The 27,627-nt window shown below is 39.0% G+C and overlaps 1 protein-coding gene across 4 annotated transcripts; it reads right to left on the bottom strand.

Moving 5' to 3' along the window:
• Positions 1-530: 530 nt before the first annotated feature.
• LOC125712689 (zinc finger protein 711-like) lies at positions 531-17,035 on the bottom strand. Of its 4 annotated transcripts, none has more exons than XM_048983007.1 (10): positions 16,392-17,035; positions 15,846-16,148; positions 10,846-10,926; positions 10,490-10,588; positions 9,752-10,201; positions 7,873-8,028; positions 7,316-7,453; positions 5,925-6,059; positions 3,360-3,503; positions 531-3,185 (listed from the first exon to the last, which is right to left on the bottom strand). In XM_048983007.1, the coding sequence occupies exons 4-10, from the start codon at positions 10,566-10,568 to the stop codon at positions 2,008-2,010; spliced, it is 2,280 nt and encodes a 759-aa protein (XP_048838964.1). In that variant the 5' UTR covers positions 10,569-10,588; positions 10,846-10,926; positions 15,846-16,148; positions 16,392-17,035; the 3' UTR covers positions 531-2,007. The 4 variants fall into 4 exon arrangements, with proteins under 4 accessions (XP_048838964.1, XP_048838966.1, XP_048838967.1 ...); XM_048983009.1 differs by having other exon boundaries at positions 15,846-15,914; XM_048983010.1 differs by having other exon boundaries at positions 15,846-15,907.
• Positions 17,036-27,627: the final 10,592 nt, after the last annotated feature.

Below are 27,627 nucleotides of genomic sequence, written 5' to 3'. Positions count from 1 at the left end.
CACCCAGGGGTCATTATTGAGTAGAGGGCTACAGCCCCGTTCAATTATTGTAGCATACATATTAGCGCATCCCTTCCATGTTGATAATTTTAAATGTAAAATGAGCATCACAAATTATTAGTAGCATTAAAAAAATGAAATTGTTTATTCTTATGCCTACAGTGACAATTATGTGACCATATAAAATTGCATGTGTTGCGTTTCCACAAAAAGATTTTACCACCTATGTATAACATGAATACATTAGTGTGGGGGGGGCATTTATCACCTTCTGTTTTCAGTGGTCAAACACAGGAGCTAGCTACTTAGGAAAAAAAAATCACAGTTTCCAATTTCCATACAGCTGCCTAAGGGATATTGTCATGAGAACTTAATTTCCAACATTAGTCAAAACTCCCGAGAACAACATCGATCCCATATTTTCGTCTTCCACTGCACAATAAATTAATTTAACTAAATGTATTTGCACAATACAGGAAGGAAAACATAGTTTATATTGAATTTATATTAAATAAAATGAGATTGTAAGGTAGGGTACATCTGCAGTTTATTGTAAAACATTTAAATGTTAAAAAAAAATAAAAGTATAAAAATCTGAATGAGCAAATATGTCAATACACCGATTTCACCACTTAGTGCTACTAAGATATTCAACACTGTGTTTTTGTAGCAATTGAGGGTTCAGTCAAGAAGACAGGCTGATTTGTCCGGTAAATAGTATTGGAGGTGGGTCACAGATCTAACATCAGGAGTTTTTTAGGCCTTTTCCTCACATATCACAACTCTAAGGTGAGGGGTACAGTGGGAACATTACAGAAATGATTAAAGAAAGAAGCAGTAAGTACTATACTATAAGGGCATCGACAATAACAGCACACGACACAGGTGCCAGTAGAATGATCAGACGAGCAGTATTGTGTAGTACATCGAAGTGGACTAAACATTCGAATATTCACAATGCCGAAAACCTGAGGGTCAAGTGGGTGCCAAAAACTCACCAACACTGAAAATGACACTTCTCATCGTACAGCTAGCTTCACCAGAGAAAATATCAATAGTAAAGATTACGATAAAAATTAAAACCCGCCCGCTTGGTTACTGTCAATGGGTTCATTAGCTGTAAATAATAATTGAATTTGAAAATAATTTAGCATTATTTTGACACATCATAACTTGCTAATCACAAACTGCAATGATCAGAAGGATAACGAACAGATTATAACTGGAAATAAAGTATTTATGGCATATATAACAGTGCATGAACGCATTACAGAACCTGCAGTAAAAATTGAAGGTGTGAACATGCATGTGCTCCTGACATAAAAGATTATGGGTAATATGTGCAAAAATACATGCTTATAAAGACATTTTGTAAGTGAATTTAATTGCTAGTGTTATCCATCAAGTGCTAAATTGCTACAGGGGACTACTGACCCTTGAACGACCTACTACTCCAGATGTGGCAATCATCTCTATCACAAAGGAACCTTTTTGGACAGCAGTTAATATATTGGGGTGTTTTTCTCCATTAATCTCCATTTGACCCCCCCTCCCCCCTAAAAAAAAAAAGAAAATAAACTTGCAAATGCTAAGGTATCAACATCAGTCGTTCATTGGGTCTCGAGGATGGGATAACAAATGCACCCTTAAACAATGAAGATGTAACAGACGCTGATTTAGTAGATTTATAGCAGAACTCCAATGTAGACATTACACTTACACGGTGTATTATCTGAACATAATAGCCGTTAAAGGAAGAAAAAAAAAACCCTTGAAATCTGACGAGACATTTTTAGAGCAAACTGATGCAAACAAAAGTGAAGACGACATCATGACGTAACCCCTCACCATAATTTATAACCCGTTTCTTTATCTTTACCATTTGCAAATGTATGGTGAGAATTATCAATAAAAAGTAGAATAGTTCTGTATAGTTATATAAATACATGTCTCTACTATACTGTGAAAAGGGCTTTTTACACAGTGATCGGGGGGGAGTGATTAACATTACATCAACACTTCTTTGTGATGCCTTATAACATGCTGTTTTTTCTCCGAGGGCCTACGGAAACCCTTCTTGCAGTAATCACACCGGTGGGGATAGTCTTTGGTGTGAATGGATATGACATGACGTTTAAAACCTGAGGCATCTGTAGTGTTATATTCGCAATACTGGCACTGGTACACCTTCCTGCCACTGTGTGTCTTCATGTGCTTCTTCAGTTCATTTTGATGACGGAAGCCCCGCTTGCAACGCTTGCACTTGAACGGCAGGTCCTTGGTGTGGACTGACAAGATGTGCCGGCTAAGAGTAAAGGGGTCAGAGATCTTGAAGTCACAGTGTCGGCACTGGTGCACCCTGCTGCCCTTATGCGTCTCTGCGTGCTTCTTGAGCTCAGAAGGCCTGTGGAAGCCCTTTTCACAGACGTCACACTTGTGTGGAAAGTCTTTAGTGTGAACGGAGATGATGTGCCTCTTAAGGTCACTGGAGTTTGTGCTCTTGTGGTCACAGTGCGGACATTGATGAGTCTTGTGTCCCTGAAAAATCTCTGTATGCTTCCGCAGCTCCTTGTCATCGGCAAAGGCCTGGGAGCAGTGGCCACACTTGAATGGCAGGTCACTTCCATGCTTGCTCTTGATATGAGTCTTTAAGTTCGATTGATCGGCACAGCGAAACTCACAATGCTGGCACTGATACGGCTTCTCACCTGTATGTGTCCGCATGTGTTTCTTCAGCTCAGACGGATGCCGAAAGCCTTTACCGCACTCCACACACACGTGGGCAAAGGTTTTGCTATGCACAGCCAACAAGTGCCGGTTTAGTAGGCCCTGTTCAGCTGTCTCGTAGTCACAGTACTTGCATTTGTGGAGCTTGGGCTCCCGGTCTCGCAAAATGAGCTTGTTCGAACTGAGAGGGCTAGCCTCACAGTAGCGCCGTGTGTATTCTGTGAACTCAGGGACCTTCTCGCTCTTGATGATTAGTTTGTGGCTCTCCAGGTGGTTATGGAAGCTCACCTTCTTGTTGGTGGTAAAGTCACAGTCTGTGCACTGGTACTTCTTCTTGAACATATGGTCAGGATGGTTTTTCATGTGGCGCTTCAGGAAACCTCGCGATTTGAACTTCTTCCCACAAATATGACACGGGTAGACCGTCAAAGGCTGTCCATCTGGGCCAATGATTACAGCTAAATTTACGAACAGAGACAAGGGTATAAAAGAAAGAGATTCCCTTAGATTCAGAAATCTATGGGGAAGCGAGTCAAAAACAGGCTATATATGCAAGGTTATGACAACAATGAGATGACAGACGAGCATTAAGAGTACTACAAGTGAAATACTACAAAAGGAATATCACATACCCGTCTGGAAATGGCGAGTCTCTCCCTTCTTCTTCTTTTTGGTCCTTTGCTTGAGAGCTCTGCTAGTGCTAAGGCTGTCACATATCTGAAGGTACTGAGTAGCTGGTCTGTTTTTGTTCTCCAGCCTTGGCTCCAAACTGTTACCTATGAAGCAAGTACGGGGTTTTTTTTTTTTTGGAAAAAGTAACGAATATTTAAATCTTAGTAGTTTCGAAGAAAAGCATTGAAGATTAATAATAATTCTTTTATACGTTTCAATTATCGTACATTTCCCATGAGCCAAAATTCCAACATGTAAATACCTTTTCATGGCACCAAGTATCCATAGAAAACAGGACTGGGTGAGAGAAGATCTCTCTACTTATCATTATATAAAATTTAAAGGAGAAACCTTGATAATATGTTGATAAGGAATAATGCTTGATAGTTCAGTTGGCTGATGTGTGCTTGGTACATACTTACTGGCTCCGAGACCTAACAGACTGGTTCTGTGTATTGAAAACCACCGAAAACTCATGCCAACTACAACGGGAAATTCTGCAAAAGCATTTCACCACCTGAAGCATTGCCATCCAGTGGACCATACAGTAGCAATCAAAATTAGAGAACAAGGTGTTTTTGTAACAGTCGGAATTCAAAGTTATTCTAACATGAATTGAAGGCATGCATCTGAATCATATTTCATCAGTGTAAGATATGCCAAGTCACAAAATAAATGGTTTAAACAAGAAATCTGAAGAAGACATGACCAAAATTAGTCATGTTTTGACAATGTTTTGTAGAAGTCGTCGACAAATGAATTCTGTCAACTTTTTTTGACGGTTACAACTTTCAGAAATTATTAGGAAGCCTGCTTTCAATGACTGGCACATCTACGCCCAAGGCATAACCAATTTCTCACACTGCTCCGACTTGTTTTTCGTATTCCAGTTTCTTCCACAGTTCAGTCACTGTAGAGGGTTTGTTTTCCATAATTTTGTCACCAATTACCTTCTTGATAGGGTTCAGATCAGGACGCTGGGCTGGCCATATCATCACCTTGATGTTCTCAGCTTTGAGGAATTGCTTCACCTGTTTTGCAATGGGGTATGGACGTTATATAAAAATGACTGGCTGAGTGGGTGAATAGGGCAGGAACCACGGGGAAGATGGTGGCGCAGGAGGTAGTGCTGTCGTTCGGCAACCGGAGGGTTGCCGGTTCGAGCCCTGGTTCTTCCTGACCCCATCAAAGTGTCCTTGAACAAGACACTGAGCCCCAAACTGCTCCCGGTGAGCAGGTTGGCACCTTGCATGGCAGCCTCTGCCACCGGTGTGTGAATGTGAGGCATGAAATGTAAAGCGCTTTGCGTAGTAGAAAGGCGCTATATAAATGCCGTCCATTTATCATTTAAATCTTGCTGAAGGAGGTTTATTAGCATTCACCTTACAATGTAGCCATATGACAGGCTTGACTATAGCAGCAGAGAATATAACCACATACAATGGTTATACATCGTACCCCTCCCAGCTTTTCTGACTTCTTCACCCACTTTTGGTGGAGTCTTTCTTCAATTCAACGCCACAAATAATGTTTCCCATCTGAACCAACTAAATTAAACTTGCTTTCATCACTGAAATTAACTTTGGATCAGTTCACCTCAGTCCGCACAACAGGCTCCTCAGCAAAGGGCTAGTCTAGCCCTCTCAATCTCCTTGCTGATGAGGGGCTTGGTCACCAGAGTGGGCTCCAAGTCCATGTTGTCCCACATGACGAGATCCCATCAACACAGGTTCTTGCCCTGCCTAGAACTAATTTGATGAGCCATTCCAGCTGCTGAACAGATCCCCCAAGAAAGTTTCCCTATCATCTTGTTCACTTGTGTGTTAATGATATGTGGGCAATCAGCTCTATTTGGACTTAAACGACTTTGTTTTATTGCACCACGTACATATTTGACAAATGAAGCTCTAACTTCTAACTTCTCTTACAGTGGCCAAGAGGGTCATCCTGTAAGCTGAACAGCCTGGCAGGGTTTTAGCCCCTTGGAGAGGTCCATTATCTTGCTAAATGCCTACCAGTGTTGCCAGCACAGATTGGTATCTTATCTAATATTTCAAATTAGATCCAAAAACTGTCAAGTATTAAAAAAATCACTCTGGCCTTCAGATTTCTTTTTTAAACCATGTATTTTGTGATGTGATATAGCTTTCACTGATGAAATATGATTAAAATACATATTTTCATGTTAGAATAACTTTTAATGTGGATAAGCTGTGACTTTGCATATTATAAAATGTCTCATTTTATCAGCTTGGTCACCACTGCATGGAATGCAAGCACATGCAGTCATAACTGCCAGCAATTAGGGTGTCCACTTGCAATCTGAAGAAATACTTTCTTTACGTTCTCGACCTGTTTAAGGGGAATCCTAAGGGATTTTCAAGCAAACATGAAGCCTTTAAGTAAAGAAATAATACATTAAATTGTGATATTTATTTTTATCAACGGTGGTTTCTCCACTTTACCACCATGAAACACCTGACATGTTGCTGGCTGAGGAAGCCGAGGAGATGGACTCAGCTTACCATATGCGGCAGCCCAGGCTACGGGGACGAATGTCTTGTTGACAGGTGGTTCTTCCAGTGCCTCTTTGATAGCAGGAGCATCCTCTTCCCCCACAATCACTTCCATGTATACCTCATCAGTAATCTCTGCAGAATCTGTATAAAGATAAATGTTTGCAGGTTTAATTCCAAGACTGGGGGGGTGGCTGACCTCTCATGCCTTGCAGGAGTTGAAACTAGAGGACATCAGAGGTCATGATGGAGCTGTAATACTGCTTAAAATATATTTAAAAATTCCAACAGTTCGAGGCCTTCAGGTTTTCAGATCTAGTGCTTACTTTCCTTACATGTACAGTGTTAAATCTAAACTATTACATTAATAATACACTGAATACTAAATCCCGCCAGCCAAGTACTTCAACAATCAAATACTTAAACAGAACAAGCTCACTGAATTTTGTCTTATACTGTGGAAAAAGTTAACTTCTCCTTTCCGACTGCTATCTTCTGACATTAAATTTGACTGTTTTGTATTTTCACTGGGGGAACTCAATGAAACAAAACATTCATTTTTTTGGCAAATTCTTACAACATTGCTTCAGTTAATTGAAGTTTGAGGTCATTCGTTTATGTATGGCTCTTTTAAGATCCTGCCACAGCATCTCAATGAAGATGAGGTCTGGATTTTAGCATGGTCATTCCAAGACCTCGTTCAAATGTTAAATAAGAATTACTGTTTTGTGTTATCCTTTTAAAAAGAGAATCTAAATGATTTTGTGCCAGCAATGAACTGCCATACAACAGAGATGTACAACATAGTTTCATCAAATATCAAGATGTGCAAAAATGGCAATATTTCAATATTCAAATCAGCTATTAGCAATTCAATGCATTTAGCAGATGATTCCGGTTATATCTATGTTAAGGCCAAACAATAGCCTTCTGTCCATCCCAACTACATTCTCTATTGGAGTTTGTGGGGCAACCTGCAAAAACTTTTTAATGCCTTTTTAATATTTCATTTTGAATGACAATCCAGTAAAACTGCTTCCTGGATGCATTACCAAGTGCTTTTATATGTAAGCTGCCACTTGATCTTCACAGTACATACTGGGCTACAGCCATATACTTTTATTTTTGACAAAACTTACAATATTACTTAAAATGTGTTCTGATATATAGCATACAAAGAGGAAACCTTGACTGGTTTAACAAGTTAGTTATGTTGATGTCAATTAACCACATAAAATTTAAATGCACTTACAAGACAAAATATTAAATTGGTTTGGAATACATCAGCAGGAGAAACTCACAAATTCATGCTTCAGGCATGTTTAATTTCAAGAAAAATTATTAAATTTAATTAACATTTATAGTTCTCATAATTCAGCAAATATGTAAACAGCACTCACTCAGGTCCTCATCTCCCTGGGAAGTGTCTCTTACTGCCATGTAGACCATCTTCTCTCTTTGAGGTCTCCCAACACCACCCTGCTCCAGTCCAGCATGGCCATTTGGAAAGTCACTCTCTGTTACAACCTCTGTTCCACCTGGAGTGACAATACCACAAGTGTTTACGCTTCTTGCTCTCAGCTCATATCTTTGGGGCTTTTAAAATTAAGGTTATAACCAGGGCAGGACTTTAGGGAACAGCTTGTTTCCTCGACAGAAAGGGTTACACAAATCACACAAAGCGGATTAGCGGTCTCTTAGTAATGAAAAAAAGCTTTAAAAAAGCAAATCAATTGTAAATCTAAAAATGTATGGCTTCCTTTTTTGATAAGTAGTCATCTATTGGTGCTTAAAATGTTCAGAACTCACACACCTGAAATTTCACTTTTGATCTTGAGGAACAATGACAGAACTTAAATATAATTGAATAATTGTCTACTTTAATCTTTATCTCAGGAAAGTGCTTTGATGGACATTAAAAGGTAGAAAAGCACATTTATAAAACAAAGTTCTTTACCTATATCCACATCATCATCAGCTTCTGCTTTGAAGATGTACACCTTAATGACCTCAGAGCCATAGCCATCTCCTTTGGAGCCCTCATCTTGTGTCTCCTCTGTACTTATCTTCAGAGGAGCATTCCCTATATCAAGTTTCTCCCCAACTTCGTCCACTGTGGAAACAAAAACCAACATGTCTCTTCCATACTATCACAAGCATATCAGTTTAATGTGGAAATGTAACAACAAAGAATTATTTACAAGTAGGGGGAAGGTAAAAATTTATATTCTAAATAAATAAATCCCACAAAAGTCGTCATAGGGCGTAACACTAGAAAACACCAACAGTACACTTTCTTACTAGGTTATATCTCCGACTGCTATACCGTTCATTCCAGAGAATGGGATTGGCTAGGGCTGGGCAATATGCCACAAAAATATCACAATATTTTCAGACATTTTCCCAATGCCGATATTTACCACATTATAAAGTTCATATGCAAAAAGAAGTAAAATATGACAGCTTGGTTTTAAGTTTTTATGATGCCCACAGTAATTTTAGTAATAGTTATTCATGTAAAACAAGTGCATTATTAATTATGCGAGAAAACAAGCGTTATATCACGATAAAATATTCAAACTGATGAAGACATGAATGTTCATGATCACAATTTTTATTGTTATACATAGACTAGCCCTAACCTGAAGGATTGTGCATCTCAGACACTGAGATTTCAGATCCATGATTATTCATTAATCTAATGACTAAATGTCGGTGACTGTAGAATAGGGAGAACATTAATAGTTTCAGATAGCACAGATCACTTTTACAATACGCAACATACTCTCAGTCACATTTTATCTCCAGAGCTGCTTCAAGGGTGGACAAGTTCAGAGTAGTAGCGTGCTTAGAGAAGCTTTTCTGCACTGCGCTGTTATTTTTGCACCTGTGCCCTTGTTAACTTTAATAAATTTGGTCATTCTTATGTCATTAACAACGCGGCTTTGCCCAGAGAAATGTCATTGACTGCAGATTTTTTGTTTATTTCACCATTAGATGATTTTAATCCCTGGAAGGTGACTGTTTCCGAGATGCTGAAACCACAACGTTTGGTGCCAGTAACAGCATATGACAATCATGCATTGTGCATCTTAGCTATCACAATGATTAGCCAAACAATAAGTGATCCTCTTCACTCTGTATATATATTACATAATCAGCTGCAGCCACAGTGCTATATGGAGGAACAGGGTGCTCGCTTTAATAGGCAGGTATACCTAATACCTGGCCACTTATGAGATAAAACTATTTATCAATATATTAGAATTCACAGTACCAAATAATATAGTCGTATGCCAGAAAATATACCAAGCTGTCCTAAAATATTCAAAAATTGTATAAAAACTGCTTACTAAAAATGTTTGCTGAAACAGTATTAAGAAAATTAAGCAAACACCTTAACAATTGTTTGTAAAGCAGTACATCTAAAAAATGATATTAAAGTAAAAACTGAACAAAGCTAATTTTCTAAAGACCGACAGGTGGATTTTCTTTGATGTGGTTCATGTATTAATCTAATAAAATGATAATCTTATTATTCTGATACATATGTAGATTTTTCCTCGTATTATTTTAGGTTATATAAGGCTAAATGAGAAATGGTTGTTGAGAAAACAATATGAGGCGTCTTTAGTTTTTTTTTTCCATAATTTTACTGTGTAGCAAACTTTTAAGAAGCCAAATATTTCTTAGAAAGACCTTAAATTTTCTCGCTAAGTTGTCTGGTCTGACCTGTTACACTGGTCATTCAATCTAGCTTCTTAAGTCCAATAAAAGGAGAAAACACTCAAAAATTGAGAAAACCGCATTGAATAACTGGGAACCGGTAAACTCACAGGAGATCATCAGGTAGTCCTCAGAGGGTCTCTTTTCATCCTCATCCTCTGCCTTAAGGTTGACTGTAGAAGCTGGTATACCCTGATGAGTCTGGACGACTGTTTCCAAGTCACAGTTGGAAACCATCACCTCTTCTGACACCATTTCAAAGACTTGATCCGGGACATTAACAGACTCTTCGATGAGGTCGGCAGTGATTACGTGGTGATCAGAGTCCAGGTCCTCTTCGATGGCCACTTCAGCACCAAGAGCAGACTCTGACACAACCATACCATCAGCATTCACCATTTCGTCGGGGGGGGTGTCTGGTTCCTCAACCACCTCTGCCTCCAGATCATCTTCTAGTGTGATGTCCTCGCTTGTGATCACATCCGACACCAGCACTGCCTCCGGGACTGACACCACGATGTGGTCACCATCGATGTGTGCCATACCCCCCATGCCAGCCACTGAAATGTCGAAAAGCTAATGTTATTAAGTAACAAAAGTTTGCTGGATGACATCACTCGCAAATGACAACAAAACGACACAGATAAACATAAAACATTTGGATAAGATATTCAAAAGACCAAATCCCCAGTCAAACCATGTTTTTGAATATTTGAAAAATAATTGGAACACCACAGCAGCATACATTCCAAGTTCCAAATTGTTTAACAGTCAGTGTTTTACGTTAGATTAAATTTTCAACTTCTACAAATATTTAGTCTGGAATGGATTTCGCCTGATCTACATACCAAAGTCTTGCATTATCATTGTGTGAGGCATTTTTGCATCTTGCAACTGAAACTCCAAGATGCCGCCACCTTGGTCCATTATGTGTTATTTTCAAAAATCTTCAGAAAAGGGGGAAAAAGAATAATGGCAAACTATGTCAAATCACAGCACCTTTAATGACTAACAGCAAAATCACCCTGGCTACGCATTCAAATGAAAATATGAATTTACCTGAAATAATGATATAACACTGACTAATTGTGTGTTTCATGGAAAACAAGATATAATTGAAGTTCCTTCAAGGCATTACAAAATGTTCATCATAGTCATGCATAGTACAAATTCGGCATAAAATTAAATTCCATCATGCACTAACCTTCACATTTGTTGTAATTTTCTCAAACAAACCAGGATCAAAGAGTTTGGGTTTTTCTCTTCCATCAAGGAGAAAAGGAACCTAAGGGAGAAGAATTTTATTTTCTTTGTGTTTAGCCGCTACCTTTATCAATGACAGCTCTGTGTTGAGGTAAGAAATGCCCCTGGAATAAATGGAAAATGTTCTTGCACATCTCAATCCTCACATTTACAGAGGTGTAGAAATATTTTGTTCCAATGTTTAAGGTTTGAATATTTTAGCTCTTTCCCTATAATGTAAGAAGTTTTGTTAAATTGCCTAGAGTATTTGAAGGAAACTTTCTGCTTTCGTTTGTTTTTCGTTACGCATTTTATTAATTTACTACAATTCTCTAGCCATTTAACCAAAAAATATTCAGTAGTGTTAATTTAGGTCCTCATCTTCTAAGTACGCGTCATATCTAGGGTTAGATCATATCTATTTTTTTCATACTGTCATAACCTCTAGACATTACACCATGGCACACAATAGGGGGAGGGAGGTCGTTTCCAAGTATAATAATTGCCTGAAATGCTCTTTTTCATTAGTCAAATCATTACAAATTTACTGAATGAGAGTACAAGTTTAAAGTATTAAATATTTGTACAAGAACAATTGTAACAAAACAATCAAATTTAAACAATCTAAATGAAAGGTACAGGCATTTAGCAAAATAGTTTAATTGAATTAACTTAAATGAATGGCTACAATTACAAAACGAAACACAACAAAAACCATTTTGAACAATTTGAACAGAAATCAAGCGAATGAGTACAATGCGCCTGTCATTTAGTTTAACATATTTAAAATACCAGTCAACCTTTATTTATTTAAACTAGAAACAAGGACTTTGTGCACATGTGCACTTTGTCTGGCTTTAGAGTGCTGTGTGAAGACCACGTTCCCCATGGTGAATATTTGCTCGGATGCTGCTCTCGTTGCACAGATGCACCATCTGTGGGCTACACTTGGCAAGGTAAGGAGGTTTCATCAGATGTCCACTAAAGACAGTGGTCAGCAAGTATGCTTTACTTCACCATTGTAAATTTATTTTTATTATTTTATAAAATCACCCAAGTGATTTGCCTACAGATGCATTTACTTTCTGCTGCAACTTGCTCAGCCTTTTTATCCTTTCCCTTAAACAAAGTTAGAGTACTTATAGTAATTTTGTATTGTTAAAGTTAACATGGAAACAGCATTTTATGTCACTGAAAATGGAGCTTTTGTAAAACCCCAGGCAGGGTGAAGATTTTCAGAAAATTCATTTTCAGTGTCCATGTGTAGACAGGAAAAACAGAGTTTTTGGCTTGTAAGTAGTGTCAGACGGTGCGCTGTTGTCGACTTTCTCTGACGTCAGAGCATGCGCTGTTCACTGTTCACATTAGCTGCTTTTAGCCTAGCAGAACTGGTAATATGGCTTTTGATTGGCCAACATGGCTTTCCGATTAGAGTTATATCACAACCTGTTGGTTTGACATGCTCTTCACAGTGTATTTTAGCGTGTTCATATGGATGGATTTTTTTTTAGTTAACAGAGGAGGAAAAACGCTGTTTTAAAAATAAACCATGTATTCGCGGCCAAGGCCTGGTACTCAAGGATACTAATTAGGGCTGGGCTGGGCAAAAAAAAAAAAAAAAAAAGATTTAAATTTTCATGTGGAAGCGTGAAAAATGACACACGGATAATCCATTAAAAAGCGTAAAAACTTGTTCGCCAGGGGAGGGGGAGGTGGGGTGCTGGTTGTGTCGATTCTTGTTTTTTTAGTATCTGTAGCAACATACCATTTTATGCAGGATCGTCTCTTTGATCCAGGGTACCGGCATGCATTGTGTGGCACCGCTCCTACATATATTACATGTAATTATTTTAATGTGTGTATTCCGCACATATTGCTGCATTTTATAGTGGAATGCATATGGTTTTGTGAGCATTTACATGAGTGTCATGTAAATCTTTGGCTTCCGTCTGTGTCACTATTGTCTATAGCAGTGTGCGAATAATAAAGGCTAACTCCTAGCTTTTATAAAAGAGCTTGACTTAGAATACAACACAACCCACAATGCAAATCTTGCTAAAATATACTGTGTTAGACCGTCTGTTCATTCATTGAACAAGGGTTGCTTGACATTATCTCTCTTGGTGCTACTGTTTACTGCACACTGGGTTGTTGCAAAGTGCTGCTTGTGAAAATTTTTGTCATGCGCTTTCTTATGATTGGTTTTTCGATGTTTTCATTACGTGTGTTGTATGAACTTATTTTTGTACCTAGACAGTTCAGCAGAGTACAGTTTGCAGTCTGCTACGCTTCAGTTTTTGTTGTTAACTTTGAAGTACTTCCACACTGCAGACATTTTGTCCCATTTATTTTGCTCAATAAGCATACATCATTACATGGTATCAGTTATAGGTATAGGTGCATTCTCATGAGTACATTGGTATTGGACCCAATACCGATACTAGTATCAGTATTGTTGCATCCCTAAAACTGATCGGTGGCTGCAAACTAGACTCCAAGTTGACTCTAGCAGCACAAGACGTGAACTACATCACCTCAAACAGTTGCTTGAGTTTGCCAGTTTCATTCCAAAAACAAACAAGGCTACTTCTTAAGATGGAATGGAAAAACACACTGCCAAAATTTCTAAACATTGCAGTACATCCTATAACATTAATACTGCCCAAGCCTAGTCTTATAATTACTGTGGAAGCAGCAAGCTTTGAAGATGGATATGCTTGGATATGCTTAACAAAGAGATCCATCTCCCTACAAGGAACTTAATTTTGTAGCACACCGCACAATTTCTCAAAGGACTACACAATCATGAATATTGGATTTTCTGGCAATGAATGTAAAACAAATGTAAAAAAAAATTTAATAAAAAAACCATTTTCACTTGGTCAATCTATTTTACTGGCCAACCAAAAGAAAAGAAACAATTCATTAATATAAAGGATCTAATAGGCAGTGCACTTTTACCTTCAAAACAGTTTCAATATTTTGAACAGCGTTATACATTATCCTCAACAGTGTGTAGTGGTATCTTGGACCATTCTTGAAAAAACCTCCATCCAGAAGGGTGTAGTAGTATTATCTAGTATTGGTATTTTAGCTTGACTATTTTCATACTGTCCTGGAGCAACAGTAACCATATTATTTCCTTAGGGATTAATAAATTATTTTAATTGATTGATTAGTAGGAAAATTTCTAAATACCCCAGAACTTTCCACACAGGTTAACTGATGTGTAGATCTGGTGACTGAGGAGGCCATGGAATCCAACTTGATTCTGGTGTTCACAGAGCTAAACTTGCGTATTTGAACATTCTGATGGAGTGCTGTTTGCACCATGGGGTGCACCAATACGCAAAACTTGACTTTGTATTCTTCAGTGGTTGTAGGACTACTCAGAGCAAACATCCAGCCTAATGACTTTCACAACAATACAGCATCCTCTGGCTTTCTCCAAGAGTAAACCCATCTATGTGTAGAACAAGAGGCTGAAATGTGATTCATCAGACCATACTACTCGTTTCTACTGCTAAGATGTACAGGTTTTGTGCTCTTTGCACTGTTGTGTGTCTTTCTACCTTGACCCTGGATACAATTTTTGTTCTAGTGCAAAATCAGAGTTCTCATGTTTGATACTGTATTTGGTGGTGTTGCACTACCGTGGTAAGTGTCCATCTGTCCCTTTTAGCGAGCTCTGATGAACAACCATTGTTCCTCTTTGCCTGCACAGTTAGTCAGAGTTTGTCATTGTTATTTTTTATAATGTCTCTTCAATCCAGGCATTAGCATTGACTGTGCAAAGTAACAAAAAATATGAATAATATACTAAGTCACAAGTATTCACCGATGCATTACATATGGTGCACTGTGACTAAAAACTTTGTTTGGGAAACCAGCTACTTTGGATGTTAATACCAGATTTATTTTGAAAAGGTGACAACAGATACACCTTCAAGTTTTTAATTTTATCAAGCTTATATTATATTTTACACTGAAGAAACAGTTAAGAACATAAACCAAACTGGGTAATCAGCAGGGGAGAAAAAAAAAGATTAATATTCCCACACGAAATTACATTAGTATACAGTAGCATCTTAAAACATATACAGGCAGGTATCAAAAGAAAAAAAAAACTGTAAATATGAACAAGTATGAAAGTCAAATTCAGCCGAGATCTTGCTTTTCAAGATAGCGAGTAAAGTGTAAAACACTCCTGATGAGCACAATACTCGACATAAAATTTTATGACAGTTACAAAATAATCAAAAACTCCACTTATTAATTTTGTTTGCCGCGCATTGTCAGAATAAGGCGCACCACTTACTGTAACATAACACTGAACGCAAAAATGGCAACACTGTCAAACGAGAGTCTTTATTTACGTGACAACACAATGAATCATTCTGCTCAATCAAACGTCCAAGGCCAACAGGTGACAAATATTTATTTAAACACGGATTTCTACCTTGGCAGAGAATTTCGCCTTTAAACCGCAGAAAAAAAATATTAACATGCCTTATTTATTACTACCGACGGCTTATGTTTACAACATCAGGTTACTCCAAGTATTACTACTTTAGTTCACGTGCATCCAATATGCCCTCTTTATAAAACTGAAATTACTATCGTGGCAAGCAAGATCGGGACCAAATCAGAGTGGATTTATCTCATAACACTATTACAAATAGGAAAATAGTAGAGGCGTTTCTTTGATTTTTTTTTTAAGAAAAAGAAAAAACTAAGTCACGAGGCCAGCCTGGTTATAATGACCAGTCGTTGTAGCGTATAACTGCACAACATCCAACAGCAAACGCCTAAACCAGTATCTAATTTACTTTCCCCGCCTAGGCGTATTCTTTACATGACATCTCCTAATAGGCATTTTACAGCGCCTACATATTTAATTTCCAATGAGTACAATATTAGAGTGCCTACTTCCAATTTAATCTTTGCTTTGATAATAATTACCTCCCAACCGTTCATCGCCGCTGCTGACTGAATAAACATTGCTGCTTCCCTTGTCAGATTATCTGTAGACTTAACGAAAAAAACAACCATCGAAAAGCATTCAAAAAAAATACAGCATAGACCATTTAAATGCTCTACAAGTTGTGCAGGACACCAGACAGACAATAAATCAATACAACGACATGGTTATGAAAGACATTCAAACTGTGAGACTATACGGTGTGCACATAAATAGAACTAGCTAGTTAGCTAGCTGAGTGCTGTCACAGATGGCCGTCTTGTGTTCCGCCATTTTGTACATCCCTGAGTAAAATAAAATAGATATAAATGAGCTAAATTCAAAATAGGTGTGTTTCTAGCTGCAGCCATATACATTTAGTAGATGTCGCATCCATTATATATGGCAATATCTGCAAATGTACAATAAAAAGTACACCAAAACCATTTCTTCACGCTCGGTTTTTTTTCCAAGCTGTTTGACAAGGCCCCAAGGCCAGTCAGCTGGGCCTTTGTCATGCAAGCCCAGTTTCCCCAACAAATTCTTACCGTGCCGAGGAACTTTTCTCCCCTGTGAGTCACCCCCACCAGCCGCGGAAACGTTTTCCCTACTATCGTTGTATATTAATCCCAAACGCTGTATTTTCCCCTCCAAAAAACAGACGCTGCGGCCTGCACATTCTTGGTGCTGGTCGCTCCTTTTCCAGGCCCCGACCAATCAGGCGGCTCGTTGACAGCGCAGGCGAGGGAGGAGAGAGCGAGTGAGGGAGGAGGAGAAGGAGATGTAGGAGAAGAGGACAGAGCGCGCGGCCTCTCCGCCATGGAGCGCTACCTTTACGTCATTCGGCTGAAGGGCTCCGCAGCCTGAGCGCTCTTGCTGGGCTTCATAAGTGTGCGGTGGTGTTGCGTTTTGTTCGCATACAAAATGTCCGCTTTTATTTAAACCAGTAAAATACGAAACACATTGTATATTTACATTTCGGTTACCTGTCAGGCTTTCCCCCCTCAATGCTAGTTTACGGTTAATAGCGAATAGTCCAGTTTTCCTTGTTGCCGATAGTTAGCCGCGCAGCTACATACCACTAACCTTAAAATTATCGTAGCTATATTAGGTATCCCGGGTTAATAAACTTGACTAAATTAGAGGACTTGATATAACGCTAAATATACCGCTACTTATTTTGTATTAAAAGATTTTATGTTCCTGTCTGAAGGTGTAACAAAAAATATATTTTTCTACTTCGTAATGTTATATTCTCTTTTTTATTTCAAAATAATTTTAGAATTAGTGAATTAGTGTAGTTCTCCTGATCCCATGTATAAAAGTCTTTTTATTTTTTTTTTGTAAAGTTAGTGTTTATAGCCTTGCATTAAATGTCACGCAGAAGTATTTAACGCAATATGTTTGCGCGACATCTATTTTGTGGCGGACTGCTGGTGCATTCAGGAAAACCTTCGCTTCCAAGAATACAGTAATAATGAAGACTCTTGCAGGTTGACTCTGGGTGAATTATGTTTCAAGTAGATTTTTAAAAGTATATGGCAATGTTGTTTTGCTCGTGCGTACAGTAAAGCATATGTGTTGTCAAAGCAATTTACAATCCGAAACTTTTTGTTTTTGCTGTACAGTGGCGATCAAAATTAGAGAACAAGTAAGATTTTTGTATTATACAAAGTCGCTGCTTATCCGAATATTAAGTTATTCTAACCTGAATAGAAGAAATATACACCCACTGGATACTTTACTAGGTATGCCTTGGTAGTACTGGGTTTTGCCTTCAGTACTGCCTTAATTCTTTATTTCTCCATGGCATAGATTCAACAAGTTGCTTTGAAACATTCCTCATGACTTTGGTTCATGTTGACATGATAGCAGCATGAAGTTGCTGCAGATGTATCAGTTACACCTTCAGGACGCGAATGGCCCCTCCCACCACATCCCATAGCTGTTCTATTGGATTGAGATCTGGTGACTCTGGAGGCCATTTGATTACAGTGAACTCATTGTCATATTCAAGAAACCAGTCTGAGTTTGTATAAGCTGCAGGACAAGGCACACTGTCCTGCTGGAAGTAGCAACTGGAAGCTGGGTAGACTTAAGGGATCATCATTAGGAGATGTAGGCTGTGGCATTTAAATGATACTTAGTTGGTACTAAGGGGCTCAAAGTGTGCCAATAAAATATCCCCCACATTACACCACCAGCAGCAGCCTGAATTCTTTATTCAAGGCAGGATGGATCCATGCTTTCATGTTCATGCCAAATTCTGACCATGCCATCTGAAAATGCAACAGGAAATCCTCATCTGACCTGGCAGTGTTTTTCCATTGTCCAATATTGATGAGCCTGTGTAGCCACAGTTTCCTGTTCTTAGCTGACAGGAGTGGCACCCGATGTGGTCTTCTGCTGCTGTAGCCCATCTGCTACAAGGTTCAATGTGTTTTGCATTCAGAGATGCTCTTCTGTATACCTTGGTTGTAATGAGTGGTTATTTGAGTTACTGTTTTCTATCAGCTTGAACCAGTCTGGTCATTCCTCTCTGATTCTGCCACCGACACGGCATTTTCACCCAGGAAACGACCCGCCACTCATTGGATGTTTTTTTTTTTTTTTTCAACCCATCTTGTGTAAACCGTACTGATGGTTGTACATGAAAATCCCAGTAAATCAGCAGTTTCTGAAATACTCATCCCAGCCCACATGGCACTAACAACCATGTGACATTCAAAGTCACTTAAATCTCCTTTCTTCCCCATTCTGGTGTTTGATGTCAACATTAACTGAAGCTCCTGACCTGCATCTGCATCATTTTGTACACTGTTCTGCTGACTTATGATTAGTGTGATGTAAGAAAGAACAGTAATAAAGCAGCAAAGCCATCAACCATAATGGATTCACTATTATAATGGTTTCACCATTTTTAATAATTGGTATCAGGCTCTTAGGACAAAGGTCATTTTTGGCTTGTGCCAAACATGGCATCTGGCTTTATAGACAGATATTTTCACTTTTGTCCCTAGTGCTTTTCACTAGGAAACATATTTTAACTCCAGATCACCAAATTTGTGTGCTTTTATGTCTTTTTTGCTAACTTTGCATAGTAACATTGCAGCAATGAGATGCATGTAGACTTTTAGGCCTTGACATGTTACATTGGGGTTATTGCTTACATTCTGGAGAATCTTTTAATCAGTATGAGGGCTGAATTTGGTTTCCTTATCCTTTGAAAACTTGGCATCTCTAAATACACTCATTCTTAACCTTAAATTATTTTTATTTAGTTAATGAAGATATGTACTTTATATTTCAATTTTTCGAAACCGCATTTATATTCATCAATCTTGCAGTTGCTTATTCTGATCAGGCCCATGAGGGGGCGCCTGGAGCCTGCGCCAGGCTGTCGAATCAAGAACATCATGCCGAATAGTGCAAATTTGCATTGTTTTTTGCTAAACGTGGTCACCTCAGACCATTAATAGTATTTAATGAGGATCAGACTTTCACACGAGACACCGACGTCTATTTATGTGAAAGGGCAAAACTATTCTGAGAATTAACTTGTTCCTCATGATGTTATGCGAGATGCCTAAACATGTAAATCTATTCTAACGAGAGGAAAACTAGGAGGTAGAAATGGGAGGTAATGACAAAATGTGAAGGAAGTAAGAGGAGCAGAGGGAAGAAGAAAATATGGAGGGTCCTGAGCTCCGAAGGTCACATTTTTTACTTTATAACATCATAGGTTGCAGGGATCCTATACTGGAAAGAACAGGCGCAAGGTAGGGAATACCCCAGGATAGGGAGACCCGCCATAGGGCACACGCATCATTTACATACACAGACAATCTGGCAATTCCAATTTACCTTAGCATGTTTTTGGACTGTGCAGGGAAACTGGAGAACCCAGAGTAAACCCCACGATGACACAGGAAGAACAGGCAACAGTGCACCACCGTGCCACCTATATAATAAATAATTATTAAGGATTTATTTTGGTGATTATTTTTTTAGGTTTCTACTCTCCACATCTTGTCAGATGATACAGCATAAACATGCACAGCTGTTAAAAATAACGGAAGAAGATTTACGGGGTGGAACTGGAGTTGTGACACTGTAGTTATAGGAATGCACCATTAGATGGCAGTATGTAATTGGCAATAATTGAAAATGCTAACGTTGATTACTAGCCTAAGTGTACACTGTTCGAGAAAGATAGCAGTGGTCACTAGCCCCACTCCTGCAGAGCTTAGTGAAACCTTAATTCAGCACACCTGATACAGAAAACCGGCCCCTTCAGCAGCATTTCAGTGTTAGAACCAGCTTAGCCTCAACATAGCTGGCTTTACTACTTATCTGTATCAGGTGTGTTAACTTAGGGCTGCACTGGAGCTCTGGAGGGTGGTAGAACTCCAGGAGCAGGGTTGGTAACTGCTAATATACCAAAACAGTACGGTAGTTTGTCCCTGGCCAGTCACCATATTATTTATAAATCAACATAATATTATGCTTCAAAACATGTAAAGCAACAAATATTACAATAACAGGAGATTTTCAGTATACCTCTGAGAACCTCTACAGAAATATATCTAAAACTATGATATAAGAAATATGACTACATTTCAAGAAAAAAAATCAATCTTAGTGAATATTATACAAACAACTAAACCAATACAAGCATTTATTCTCTCTTTGTGGTGTGGAGAGTGTCCTTAGACTTACCTGCTTGCCTGGTGGGTGATGTATGCTAATGCTACATTTTACAATTTTTGCAGCTTTATGGTTACTTTTCAATGTGTTGTAGGACTACTAATTATAATACTATAAGGTTATTGGGTTTATATGAACCAGCGATTTTCAGATCACTAAGCCACAGTGGCAGTCACAGACATAATCTTAAAGCTTATTCAGGTATAACTTAAGTATATTGCAGTTTTACATACTTTAATATTTAAGTAAATGTGATAAAGTATATCATATTTCAGTCGGCATATAAACCAATGTTCTTGGCTAGATTTTATGTGTTTTTAGATTCTGTTTTTATCTGTATTTCTATATTATATTAATGAACATGTTCATATTAATATGCTGCACACTTTACTGATGGTAGTTAAATTATTTTGCAGAATGACATTTTTCACCATAAAAGGGAAAGTCGGGATAATTTGTTATTACAAGAATGTGTATTTGCATATATATTGAGCACAAATAATGATGTTGAATATATTCATGTAGATGTCTGTCCTGTCTGTGGCACATAAAGCTTTATGCAGCATTCTGAGAGGCATGTGAACTGCAATTTGTAACATTTCTGTAGTATAATTCTACAGGCAAATCTAACTCTTTGGCACAATATATGTTTTAAAAAGTTAATTATAACCATATGTGGTACCAAAGTTCTTCAAACTATTTCTATTATCAATGCTATTTTAATAATATACATAACAGCACAGCATTACTTATGAATGCGAGAATGAAACACAGGAAGTTGTGATCATGCAGTCATATATAGTGCAGAAAATTAAGAAATCTTATCAGAATGAGATGTTGGTCAGATGTCCAAAATCCAAATGTATCTGTACTGAAGATTCGTGACATGCAACAGTAAACATGCATGTTCACCATTTTGCCAGCATTTTCAAGATGTGAAAATTATTGGTACTGGAAGAATTGATTTGATTGTAGTATGGCATATGGCAGAGGATAATATCTTGAAGTCTGATAAATATAGATTGTGCACCAGTCAGGTGTTACCTTGCTATAAAAATTATTTTAAAAAGTCCATAAAAAAGTATACTTTTATTTGATAGCCCTATCAATTCTCTATCTTTTTTATGATTTCATTTGCACTTGAAAAACTTGATATTCTCCATTATCAATCCACAAGGCACATTAAGAGCAGAGCACTCAGGGATCTTGTGACCTTGATGAATGACCAGATTATAATGCAATGTTTTGGAAACCTTTTGCAAAAGGGGAAACTAAGTAGTTTAGATGATGAAAGATATAGGTAAGAAAGAGCACAGAGACATATCAAAACACGCCACATTAGCAATGGAGTAATCAGCCTGGTGGAATTCATAGTCTCCTCACACATTCCCTCCTCATCCGTGCACCTTAGGCATGCTTCACTGGCAGTGGGGGGGGGGGGGGGGGGGGGAGCTTCCATGGTGCCTAAGGTTTGCTAAGTGGGAGGCCTCTCACAAGATAGCGTCCCAGGTAGCTGCCTATGTGTCTAATGGGTTGGCCGGCACAGTTCCTTATAACAGATAGCACGCTTCCATACAAGAGCTATACTATAAAAAGTTGCATAGATTTACATTGCTAACTCTTTCATATGATTAATATTGTGTTTTTTGACATTGTTGCAAAATTCTTCTTGGGCAGACGCTGCCAAATTTAAACTGGAGATAGTTGTAATATCTCGAGCCGATTGCAACATATCTTCATGTACACACAGGAACACAATGATAAATTCATCAGATGTTGCGCAATGCTGCTTTCTGACCATATTTAAAATTGTGTTATAGGACACCTGACTTTCATGTGTTCACACCCCTTCGCTGTCATCAGGCACATTGACAAATGCTGACAGGCTGCGACAAGTTTGAGATGCTTAAAAACAACAAGAACTAAGATACAAAACCATTGTTTTTAATGTTACCTGTTAGTAATTGCAGCTGAGAACAGAGATGTCTTACATGAAAGTGTATTGTCACTAGAACGATGATACAGGAAAGCTAAACAAATGCAAAAACATATTTGCAATTATTATAAGACAACATGTTAATGTGTATGAATATACAGTATTTATATACTTATAGACAGCGCATTTACAGATGGTTAAAAATCAAACACAGCATTAACCAAATAAATTCCATCTTCCAACTGCTTACGTAGTACAGGGTTGTGGGGGTGTCGCGATCCTGTTCCAGCCAGCACAGGGCACACAGCACGCACATGCAGACAAACTGTGGTCAATTTGGAAAGGCCAGTTTTCCTAACTGCATGCCTTTGGCTGCAGGAAGAGAAAAATGTGTTCCTGCATGAGAACTATATTCTTTAAGACTGAGACACCCATGATGTTGAATAGATCCAGACATGCTGTGTGTAACCTTTCTGGAATGCAAACAATCCTTCAACTTATCTAACTTCAACCTCCTATTACTCATTCATTTCACTTCAGGGTTGGCCTTTTAACAACCTCACATTATTTACATTACTGTTAAGTACATTTCTCCTAAGAATACATGTTACTGTTGTTCAATGGAGCTTTAATTTTGTAATGCAAAATCTAGGAAAGCATTAGGCAGACCATTTTTGTATGTGGACTTCCTACAGGTATTCTGGTTTTCTTTTACATGCCAATTACATGTTGTTTAGATAAAATGCCAAATGGATATAATGTATGTGAAGGTGGGGAAAACTGTCAGTACTCCCATTGTTATTCAGTACCAGGTGCCGGCGCTACCCTTGTTATTCAGTAACTGGTGCCAGTACTCCCCTTGTTATTCAATACCAGGCGCCAGTACTCCCCTTGTTATTCAATACCAGGCGCCAGTAATCCCCTTGTTATTCAGTAGCAGGTGCCAGTACTCCTCTTGTTATTCCACATCAGGTGCTGGTACTCTCTTTGTTAATGAGTACCAGGTGCCGGCGATACCCTTGTTATTCAGTAGCAGGTGCCAGTACTCCCCATGTTATTCCATATCAGGTGCTGGTACTCTCTTTTTTAATGAGTACCAAGTGCTGGCGATACCCTTGTTATTCAGTATCAGGTGCCAGTACTCCCCATGTTATTCAGTATCAGGTGCCAGTACTCCCCATGTTATTCAGTATCAGGTGCCAGTACTCCCCATGTTATTCAGTATCAGGTGCCAGTAATGCCTTGTTATTCAGTATCAGGTGCCAGTATTTCCCCTTTAATTCAGTACCATCAGATATCGAGAGGTGCTGGTACTCTGGAGACAATCAAGAAGATGCTGGTCACCAAATGTTCTAGGTACTGCCTGCCTGCCTGACTCTGCTTTCTCAAATAAAACAATGGACATCCCATCCAGAGTTTCATATGCTTCCTTTATGAGTAATTTATAAGTAACTCTTCTAATGACATTTGAAATAAAAGCATATCGCATGAGAATGGTTGTAATGGAGGACAAATACAAACTTCATTGTGGAAATGCATGAAGATGCCATGTTTGCACTGTGACAGTGAGTGAGAAAGCCTTGTAGACCCTTGCCGCTCTTCTACTGACACCAAGAATCAAGTCGTAGCCAAGACATACCATGAAGAGATGGTTTTCCATAGTAAATTATTTGAGCTGTACCCGAATGGTATCCATGCTGACAGCAGCGCCAAAAGCATGACCAAACCGAAGCTGGGTGCGTCACCATCATCTGATTCATCTGCATCAATATGCATGGAGAATCTGATGGGAAAACAGGGCATATTCTGTATTATTTATTATCAGTAGAATCGCAGATTGAGATGTATTGATGCATTCCCAATAACGCGGAACGTGAAAACTTCCAACCTACTACTTAAAAAAATTTAAAGTAGAGAATGACCGAATAGAATGCAATCCTGAATGCTAATTCAACTAGCGTTTGATGCTAACATAACATGCCGATTATCATAGACACGCTAGCAGAAATTAGCACATACTAAATCATGATGTGGACTGTGTGTATTTACTGTTCAGTGTGTACAGTAAATAATTGTGTCTTTAGATTTACGTCACTGTCTCTCTCCAAACCCGAAAATGCCTTTACCAAGCTGACCCTTTTGCAGTGGAAAATCGCAATTAGCTGGAACCACACTGTCACTAGTGTCTGTTCACGGTATAAATTAGGTATGGCTTGGTTCCTGTATGCCAGTGGAAAAGCTTGTCTATTTTGTCTCCTTAATAGGCAACACCAGCCTCTGCATATGGTTTGTTACATTCCTGGCATATTTTCTTTATCAATTCAGTGCCTTATTAATGAGTACAAAAGCTGGGTTTGGTTGCTTTTTATACACTTTTATGAATCGGGATATATTGGCATGACATTTAATTGCTTAATAAAAAAGCCTGACAAGTAGTCCTCTGACAACATATAGAGGGCGGACAAAATAATGGAAACACTATAATGAAAAGGATTTGAACTAAATTACAATTATAAATGCAGTCATATGGGTGAGTCATATTAGAGAAAATGCCAGTTAGCAGTATCGGCCTAAAAGGAGTTTGACAATCAAAGCGACATGAAGGTCAGCAGTCCTGTGCCACTCTGGCGTCCGCACCCTGTAGACCACCTCAGAAATCTGCTCCAGGACCTCCCTGAGACCCCTCCAGTGGATGTCCGGCTGTAGTTGCACTCCAGTTTACTTAGTGTTTGGCCGAAGTATGCAGCCATGCTCTCCCCTTCAGGTCCTGCCTGAGATCGCACCGCGCATAGCCCTTGTTGTTAGCATCCATGCCCAGAACAAAAGGGAGACACGGATTTGGGAATGCTAGCACAGGGGTGTTATGGGTAAAAGTTGTAGTGCAAACATCCGTTCTTGTGATACCACTTCCCTTCTCGGCAAGATTAAGCTTCTTTGAGATTCTGAAAAGCACTAAACAAATAAAATGCATTATTGTTATTATTATTAAGACCATGCAGTGGTGTCACTATGCTGGAGAAGCCCTAGGAAGCTACACAGCTCTGCTACGGAATGCGGAGTGGCCCAGCCCCGCACTGCCGTCGTCTTCTCCAGGTTGGTGGCCACGCCTTCCCTGCTGATGACATGGTCCACAAAATGCATCTTATGTTGGTTCAACCACAGCCCTGCGTGTCAGATGACAGCGAACACTGTGTTTAAGTTACACAATTCCCCAGTGAAATCAGAGGCAAACAGCAGCAGGTCATCGAGGTAGACAACACGGTAGTCCAGGGGACATTTCTCAGGCCAAACGGCAGAACCCGGAAGTACCATAGCCCTTGACCGATGGTGAACATGGTCGGCTTCTGGGGTCCAACCTGCCAGCTGCAAATCTGGAGGTTTATGGAGCTGAACCATATCAATTTGGTGATATAATCCAGCACATTGTCAATGCATGGCAGTGGATAGGAGTCCATCCTCATTACAGTGCTCAACCATTGGTAATTGACACAGAAACACTATAGTCCATCCATCTTGATGACGAAAACTTACCTACAATACTGTACAGTATTATAGCGTATGTGAATAATACACAGTTAAGTAATTTGTACAGTACAGACGCTCCTCTACAAACTTTCAATTTATGAACAAGACATATGAACGAAGAGGACTGTAAGTCCAAATTGTGTTCATTGGGCTCCTCTTTCCTGTCCGCAACATCAATTTTTTTTTTCAAATTCCGCCTAGTATGACTTCTGCCCGCTACTCCCGCCGCGCAGCAGCGTAGCATTCATACTCCCAGCATCCTAATTCTTTGTTTTTGCATATACCCATAAAATGATGTTGAATAACGACTTTAACATTTCAAGTTACGAACGGCTGTTTGGAACGTATCTCATTCATAAGTTGAGGAGCGTCTGTACTGTAATTTGAAAAGTGATTGAAACAACTGTACTGTATTTTGAAATCGTCAATAAAATAAGTATATAGGGATGCTATCCATTTTATTTTATGTCAATTAGATGGTAATCTGCCTGAGATATAAAGAAAAAAAAGGGTTATAATGATTATCTGCTTATAGTGATCAATTTCACCCTGACAGCCATCATCACTATAAGAGGTTTCCACTGTATATGGTTACAAATAACCTTAAATTACATTCTTCATACTCATATTTTACTGTTCTATAATGTTCTTATGATATAGACCTAAATTCATTCAGTAAGGCACATTTACATAATAGCTCCACATACAGTGGGTCAGAAAATACAATAAGCAAAGCAAAGACAGAGAACACGAGCAAAAAGCTGTCAGATGGGGTGTTGAGGCGTCTTTTACAGTATAATCCACGGCTGAAGAGGCGGGAAACGGGAACGAGGCGACGACAACCAGTCCGTCCAGTTTTGGCGCGGCTTTCAGGGTGAGAGATGGAAAATGTGGAACCGGAATCGGCAGTCTGGTGAAACGGGATCTGAAAGAGAAAAAGAATGGATGCACATACCCACCCACATGCATACAGGCGTAACATCCCCCACCCACAAGTGTGGACCCACGCATGCAATAAAAAAAAAACACAATGGGGGTCCACAAATCAATGCGACCTCGACAAAGCATCAGCCAATACATTCTCTGAGCCACATCGATGAACGATGACCAGATTAAACTTTGCACAATCAGAGACCAACGTAACAAGCGCTGATTTGAAGAGGACATTCAACTCAAAAAGACAAGATATTTTATGCACATACACTATCACATATTCCATCCATCCATCCATTTTCCAAACTGCTTATCCTACTGGGTTGTGGGGGGTCTGGAGCCTATCCCGGAAGCAATGGGCACGAAGTAAGGAACAACCCAGGATGGAGGGCCAGCCCATCGCAGGGCACACTCAAAACAGATGGGACTGTGGGGTGAAACCGGAGTACCCGGAGGAAACCCCACGATGACATGGGGAGAACATGCACACTCCACACACGTGACCCAGGCAGAGACTCAAACCCAGGTCCCAGGGGTGTAAGGCAACAGTGCTAACCACTGCATCACCATGCCGCCCCCCTATCACATGTTAAATAGAACTAATATTTATATATGACTTTATGTGATCCAAATCATTTTCAGTATTGTTTCTGTGATCTTTTGGCAAGCTCCAAAAATATTCC

This window comes from Brienomyrus brachyistius, chromosome 18, assembly GCF_023856365.1.
Source record: "Brienomyrus brachyistius isolate T26 chromosome 18, BBRACH_0.4, whole genome shotgun sequence".
Lineage (NCBI taxonomy): Eukaryota > Metazoa > Chordata > Actinopteri > Osteoglossiformes > Mormyridae > Brienomyrus > Brienomyrus brachyistius.
Note: the sequence above shows the minus strand (reverse complement) of the source record. Positions and strands in the feature narration are given on the sequence as shown.

What these genes read in the sequence shown, in the direction of transcription:
- LOC125712689 (XM_048983007.1), bottom strand. Translation starts at nt 10,568, where the DNA reads ATGGACCAAGGTGGCGGCATCTTGGAGTTTCAGTTGCAAGATGCAAAA. An exon ending in GGACTACCTGATGATCTCCT is followed by an intron (nt 8,029 to 9,751) that starts GTGAGTTTACCG and finishes TTGTTTCCACAG; the next exon opens with TGGACGAAGTTGGGGAGAAA. An exon ending in GACTCGCCATTTCCAGACGG is followed by an intron (nt 3,186 to 3,359) that starts GTATGTGATATT and finishes TCGTAAATTTAG; the next exon opens with CTGTAATCATTGGCCCAGAT.